General features: G+C 53.4%; 1 protein-coding gene across 1 annotated transcript in view; it reads right to left on the bottom strand.

The window, feature by feature from the left end:
* PKM (pyruvate kinase M1/2) overlaps positions 1-7138 on the bottom strand; it is a 35583-nt gene that overhangs the window by 8006 nt on the left and 20439 nt on the right. Inside the window, exons 5-6 of the mRNA XM_019659574.1 lie at positions 7044-7136; positions 3268-3434 (exon numbers count right to left, since the gene is read on the bottom strand). Of these exons, the coding sequence (XP_019515119.1) occupies positions 3268-3434; positions 7044-7136 (260 nt within the window). The remainder of the gene's footprint in view (positions 1-3267; positions 3435-7043; positions 7137-7138) is intronic.

Raw genomic sequence — 7138 nt, 5'->3', positions numbered from 1 at the left:
TGAGCCAGGAAGACCTTCTCTGCAGGAATCTCAATGCCTAGATCACCACGGGCCACCATGATCCCATCGCTGGCTTCCAGGATCTCATCAAACCTGACAGGGAAGGTGGAAAGAGGGTATGGGAACGGGCCACCAGTAGTGATGCCAAGGAATTCTTCCTGGGATTCTGACTTGGCAGCTGCAAGGACAGGACATGACAGACATCACCATGATGTCACCTTGGGTGCATGGAGATGATGGGGTGTTCCAGCTACCTCAGTCCCCCAAAGTGGCCCGAGAGTTCAGCCTGCTGGGTTTCTTTAGCACTAGTATGGATACTTCACTGGGGAGGGAGTGAGGTCTCCTCTCAAGCTCCACAGGTTCATTCCTCCTCCACCTGCCTCTCATAAGGCCCCTCCCGAGGTCTCTGCCATCTTCACTCCAGCCAACACTTTCAAGGCAGAAAGGGAACCTGAGGCCTGCTGACAACTCCCATCACAAAGGTCCCCTCCAACTTGCTGAAAGCAAGAGGGCATATGGCTCTGCCTGGCCTGAGGCCAAGGTTAGCTGGCTTATCAAGATGACAGAGGGAGGACCCCAAGCTGCCTGATACACAAAGCCAAGGATAGCAAGGTCACAACAGTGGGTAGAGCTGCTCCTCCGGTCCCCCAGAAGCACATGCCCAATCCGCACGAGTATATACAGGATTTTAGCTGCGCTGGTTGTGTTTTTAGTAGGGAGCCAAAGAGGCACAGATGTCACCAAGATGGCCACAAGCACTTGGCGCTAAATGGTGAGCAATGGAGGTGGTGAAGCTGAGCTGGGACAATATGAGCTGGGTGAGCCGCAGCTCTCCTCTGAGAAGCTGACACTGTGCCAAAGCTGGCCTGGTCATCAAGCCAGCTGCTTTCTTCTCAGTGAAGACGAGGCGGCCACCACCTGACAAGCCCAGAGCTTCCACGTGGCTCCCTAGTGAGGGGCCAGAAGGAGCCCTTTCCTAAGAGCCTGCCTGCTGCCTCCCCGTTAGTGATCCCCCCGCCATTCCAGCCCACACAGGTAGTGGTCCCAAAGGAGTACAGCACAGTGGCTCCCAACCCTGTCCTCTCCAAGGTCAGTCCCTGGGCCTCTGGGATAATGTCAAGATGCCGGCACCCCAATCATCTGGCAAGCTTTTTAAAAAAATACCAATGCCTTCAACCACTCCGCTTAGGATACTCTGGTTCGTTGTTTCTGTACCAGGCTCAGGAGTCTGCATTCTGACACAGAGAGCTGGGCTGGGGCTGAAAGGAGGCGGGGGACAGGTGCTGAGGATGCTTACCTCCGAACTCCCTCGTGATTCTCAATTTTGCTGATTATCTTGATGTTCTTTCCTTTTTCTCCCAGAACCTTCCTGACTTCGTGGACATCGGCTGCCTTGCGGATGAAAGANGGTAGAGGTGGGCCTGGCGAGCCGTCTGGTGATTTCGGGTCACAGCAATGATAGGGGCACGGGGGCGGTACCTGGCCACCTGGTGAGCAGACCTGAGAAGGGATAGGGGACAGGCAGAAGAGACCATTCAACAGTGTCCCAGGAGCCTCCCAGGAAGCTCCCCACAGCCTTCGGCAACAGTTTAACCCTCTAATCCAACTCACTATGCTAATCTGAGGCTCTATCCATTTCATTTCAGCATCTGCTCCCTGGGCCCCCTTGTGTGAGTGGGGAGCTGCCTCCTACAGCTGGGGCAGGCCCTCTTCCTGTATCCCCCATAGCACATAACTTTCCTTTGTAGCTATGCAACCCATTTGCTCTCCACCCCTCCTCACAGGCCAGGGCCCCAGGATCCTACTGACCCAGCACGATTGGTCTCACCCACTTTCCCCACGTGGCCCAGAGCTGGCAGAACCCCCCTTTGAACGTTTTCATTTTGGCATACAGAGGTAGCCCTGGGCCCAACCTCACCAGCACCCACTCCCCTTGCTGTTAGCAGCAGCTACAAGCCAAGTGGCATGTGAACAGCACCTGACTCGATATCTGCCAAGATCAGGAACGGAGCCCAAGCTTTCCCTACTGCTGGGCCCTCTCCTCACCCCACGTGGCCCAGGTCCCTGAAACAGTCCCAGCAACTGACTGAGCTCTACAAACCAAGTCAAACCTGAGGATCTAATTGAGGCAGGCCTAGAAATCCGGGTGCTACCAAGGAGGCAAGGCCAGGAGACGAAATGTGTGTGGGAGACTCTGCCTGTGAAGGCTCCTCTGGAAGATAGGGAACCCCTTTGAAGCCCCAGTGCTTCCTTGAACATTGACACGTACACTTGTCATTGCAGATGTTGTCTGGAGAGTTGGGGAAGAGCGTGCAGGAGAGACTGTGCCCCAGAAGGCAAGCTATGAGGACATTCAACAGGTGTTGAGGAAACTTAAGCCATGTCACGGCAGAGAGTGCAATGCTTAAGGCCTGGCCTCCATACAAGGCTTTCAGAGGGAAGCAACTGCTTAAGTCAGGACAGGCTGCGAGTCAAATCCCAGAAGACCGGAGCTAAAAATAGCCAGACAGCAAAGCCGGGACCTTTTCATAAAGGTCAGCACTGATGGTCAGAGCTCCTTATCCTGAGCTCTCTGCTGAGGGAATCGGCACAGAGCTGTGTCGAGGCCTGCCTGTATGCACCTCTTCCAGGAAAGCCTCGCTGCCCTGTGGGCAGGGACGAGGAGCACACCCCACACTGGGGCGTGAAGGACGATAACTCCATGTCCAGGACTAGGAAAGGATCCCAAGTCCGAGGCTGAACACAGACCTCAGCTTGGCTGCATGTCACCAGAGTGACCTTTCCTGGGCCAGAACCCACTTGACTTGGGGGCTCAGGCAGAGACAGGGACGTGTGCACCAACCGAACCGAGGAGCATGTCAGTGAACAGAACTAATTTTCCAAACTGAACCTTTAAAGAGCACATAAAAACCAGCACACGCAAAGCTGGTGGTCTTTTACTATTTTAAGGACCAGCTTTGAAATACCAAGCAATCAGTTTATCTGTGGTTACACAGTGAAGTCTCTAGTTCATCCTAAAGGTGTACACTTTCTTAGGATCCACAAGCTCCCCCGCCTGGAGTCCTCTGGGCCCAGAGATGGGGTTCCGCTCATTCCTGGGTCCTGGCCTGGGGGCTGAGGGGCTCCTTCCCTGCAGGGTCCAGTGGCAGGCAGCGGTCTTACCTTGGCTCAGTGCCATCTGAGCACTGTTCAATGCGCGGCTCCCAGGACCCCCAGGGAAATGTGCCACTGAGCAGGGCATTCCCAAGGAGCTGCTGCCACTCCTACCTGCCAGACTTGGTGAGGACGATTATGGCCCCACTGCAGCACTTGAAGGAGGCCTCCACGGCGCCCACGGCGGCAGCTTCTGTGGGGTCGCTGGTAATGGGCGCCAGGCGGCGGAGTTCCTCAAATAATTGCAAGTGGTAGATGGCGGCCTCTGCCTCACGGGCAATCTAGGGGAGCAACATCCGTCCAGAGGGACAACAGGGGACAGAGCTGTCAGAGCTGTGTCACAGTGGAGAGGGAGAGGTTGCACAGACAGCTGGTGAGGAACGTGTCCCTGAGTGCGAAGGCCAAGAGGAGCCCCATCACTGAGGTTCTGAGCTGAGCAAGGTCAAGAATCACAGAAACCAGTCCTTCACCAGGTACCTGTGACACCACCTGTGCCTACCAAGCTGAAGGGCCCTTTGGCCTTGCCCTGCCCTGAGCTCCCTGGCTGGCTTCCTGAAGATGAGAAAAAAGGCTGAGGCCAGGCCTCAGGTGCAGGGCTCATCCCTGACTTCAAGAGCAGCTGGAGCAAGAGGCTGGTTATCCTACAGAGTTACCTGCCCTTAGGGCCCTACCTGCCAGACTCCGTCAGAACTATCAAAGCTGCGGCTAAACACTTATAAGAAGCCTGCACGCTGCCCATGGCCATGGCTTCCATAAGGTCTGTGGAGTGACTTGAGGCTCGCACCAGTTCTTCAAACAGCTGGCGGTGGAACATGGCTGCCTCAGCCTCACGAGCTATCTGTAAGGTGTAGCGGGGAGGGAGGCAAAGAGGAAAGAAGGAGGGAAAAAAACGAGGACAACATGGAAAGACAGAATGGGGAATTAATCAGAGAAGGTAACCTTAGGTTAATTGGCTAAATCTATCCTTCAGGCAGATGCAAAGAGGCAGGGTGAAGCAAGCCTGCTCAGGGAAGTGGGGAGAATTTCCAGCATCATCGCTGCTGCTTCCCCACCAACAGAGGGGAAACTGGTTCTTCCATTCTGGACAAACTTTATGATTGGTCGAGGGAGACAATATGGCGGCAGCCTCTAGCACGTTAGCATGGAAACATGCATAGGCTGGGCCCATGCCACTCCCTGGCAGGACTTGGCCACACTGCCTCATGACACAGCTTACAGGAAGGAATAGATCCCCGCCCTCACATGGCTGTCTGCCTCCATGCACTCACGGAGTGCTTGGCTTGGCTTTAAGCACAGGGGTGCTACAACCCTTTCCAATGGCCTGCCATGGAAATGCACTGAGCAGCACTGGAAAGCTGGGGTCAGACAAAGCCAAAGCCATGTGGCTTAACCGCACTCTAAGCCGCAGGGTGGAAAAACTGGCAACCATTCGAGGGTGCACTGAACAGCCATGTGGAGACAGATGCCTGTGGAAGCATGCAGGTAAGTTTAACAAGACATCTGATTAAAATCAAATGATTAAAAGTCATGAGAAAGCCACTGAGTTATTTATAGACCACTTGCTCAGATAACACCAAGAATTAGAAAGAAAATGTAAGCTTTAGAGAATTACAACATAATTACCAGCATCTCAAGAGAATGATGGGTGAGGGAAGAATCACTAACATCATTTCATTAATTTGACAGTATAAGCAGATATGTGGCAGGGCTTACTAGGTTAGAGGGTTTCTTTCTGCAAGAATGGAATGCATGCAGCCCAAAGGACAGTGGACAGGGGACAGGGACAGCAACAGGAACTGAACCATACCTGGTACTGCCTATCCCTGAGTTATGGACATTAACTGCATCAGTTAGACAGGAGAGAACAGTGAGCTGTTAAGAGAAGCTGCGAGCCAGGTTAACTAGGGATGTGGAAAGGAGAGGCCTGGACCCCGTACTTATCTTCTGAGCAGGGCCATGCCATCCAAGCCCTACAGCTCTAAGGTGTCCGTCTGGTATAGGAAAGACTGGGGCATGAAAAAACGGACATGCAAGTGAGAGCCCAGAGCCAGATCTTTAGTCCCTGACCCCAGTCCAGGCCCCACAAGAAGACCCAGTGGATCTCCTGCTGGACAAAGCGTTCTGTTCAGGACAGAGCCCAGCAGGTCTGGGCTCAAACTCAGGCTTTATTATCATGTAACCCTCACCTAGAAATTGGGGCAACGTCTATCTCACAGAGGTGCTGAAGAATACATCAATCTACACAGGGACTTATCAGACAGTTAATAACAGCAGTCTATAATTAAACATGTCCCACTGAATTCATTTTACAGATAGGCTTTGAGAGGCTAAGTGATTTGCCCAAAGACACATTTAAATCCCCACCGTCTTCATGGTTGCATGGTTCAGGAAATCAGGGTTGCCCTCCCACCTGAGGCCACACATCCAAGCAAGGCAATTAGTAAGGGGATGTGAGGAGAGACCCATAAATGTACCAGCAGTCACTCTAGAGGTGACTGGTTCAAGGCCAACTGTCTCCCAGGAGACAGTACCTTCCCACTACTGGGGCCGTCGTGAGAATGAGCTCAGGGTACCTGAGCATCAGAACAGCAAGGCTGTCTCACAAACAGGGTGGCACATCTGCCAGGGCCAGGGGTACAATCACCCCAGGACAGGACTGGTCTCTACCAACTTCATCATGAGGAACTCCATGAAGGATGGTGAGGGCAGCCCCAGAGCACATCTTAAGTCAAGATGTCTCAGTTCACCACTGAAATAAGTTAAAACAATAAATGACATGTCGTTCTCCGGAAACCATTTAAGCCTAATAATTGGACACATAGAGATTGAAGGAGGAAAGCAAGATATCTAGTCTAGAGGTCATTTTGGGGGGCTACTTTAACTGGGGGATTGCAGGGGAAGGGGTGTCACATATAGTGCATGGTGTCCTTTGTTGACTGAAAGGGAATAGGAGGGTTAAAGAAAAACCGTTTCAGGATAAAGAGACGAGTTCACTGAGCTATGTATTATCAACACTGACCTAGGACTACTGTGGGGAGGTTAATTTGTAGCCCTCATTTTCCCAGGCATAAGTAACCCTGACAAGCTGACCCTCGTGTGAACTCTTTATAGTAAGCTCTGGAGCAGGAGAAGACAGGGCAGAGGAGCTGAGCCTCAAGCCCTGAGAAGCAGCCAGGCACTAGGGCATGGCTGAGTGCAAAAGCCCTGAAAAGCTAGCTAGCTCCGTGGAAGAAAAAGAAGCGCCACCTCCAGGACCCCTCCAGATGCTTTCACACCAGGGCCAGCCAGGATCAGCCACCCTCCCACCTGTCACCGAAACCCCACTTTTTAGTTTGGGACGAGTGCGACAGCTCAGCATGGCAGGTCCGGCTGCAGGCACCATGCAAGGCAGCTCAGTCAACTCAGTGCAGGTGTCAGCCTCCAGTGCAGGCCCAGAGGCCCCTGGCAGGCAGGCACCTGTCTGTGGGCAGGTAGGGAGTCAAAACGGAAGCCAAATGAAAAGGATGGCGGGAGCAGGAGCCCTTAGCTTTTTCCACAGTAGGGCAAAGGTACCCCGGTCCTCTGGACTGTCCAGAGGAACAGGTACAAGTAACAGTACTTGAGCTAAGGGAGAGAGCCAGAAGTGAATTAGGTTACATCGGATGGAGGAAGACGCCCCCAGAATAAGAAATAGGAGAGGGAGTGTGGGCAGGGAAGGCAGGGGAGAAAAAAAACAACACACACTCCCACCCTCACACCATGCAAATACTTCCTCATTCTCGGTGTGACTTGGGAGGTGATAACAGGTGTGGGTGCAGAAGCCTAGACGCGTGGCTCTGAACCAGAGTGTGCCTGCAGCAGAGCCGGAGACCGAGCCCAGGCCGGGAGATGGGCAGGCCCCAAGGACTCACCAGGTGCTGCATGCGCACAGCCTCCAGGGGGTAGTCCCCCTTGGCTGTCTCTCCAGACAGCATGATGCAGTCGGCTCCGTCCAGAACGGCATTGG

The sequence above is a fragment of the Hipposideros armiger genome, unplaced genomic scaffold (assembly GCF_001890085.2).
Source record: "Hipposideros armiger isolate ML-2016 unplaced genomic scaffold, ASM189008v1 scaffold_302, whole genome shotgun sequence".
Taxonomy (NCBI): domain Eukaryota; kingdom Metazoa; phylum Chordata; class Mammalia; order Chiroptera; family Hipposideridae; genus Hipposideros; species Hipposideros armiger.
This window is presented reverse-complemented; position numbering and strand designations above follow the sequence as displayed.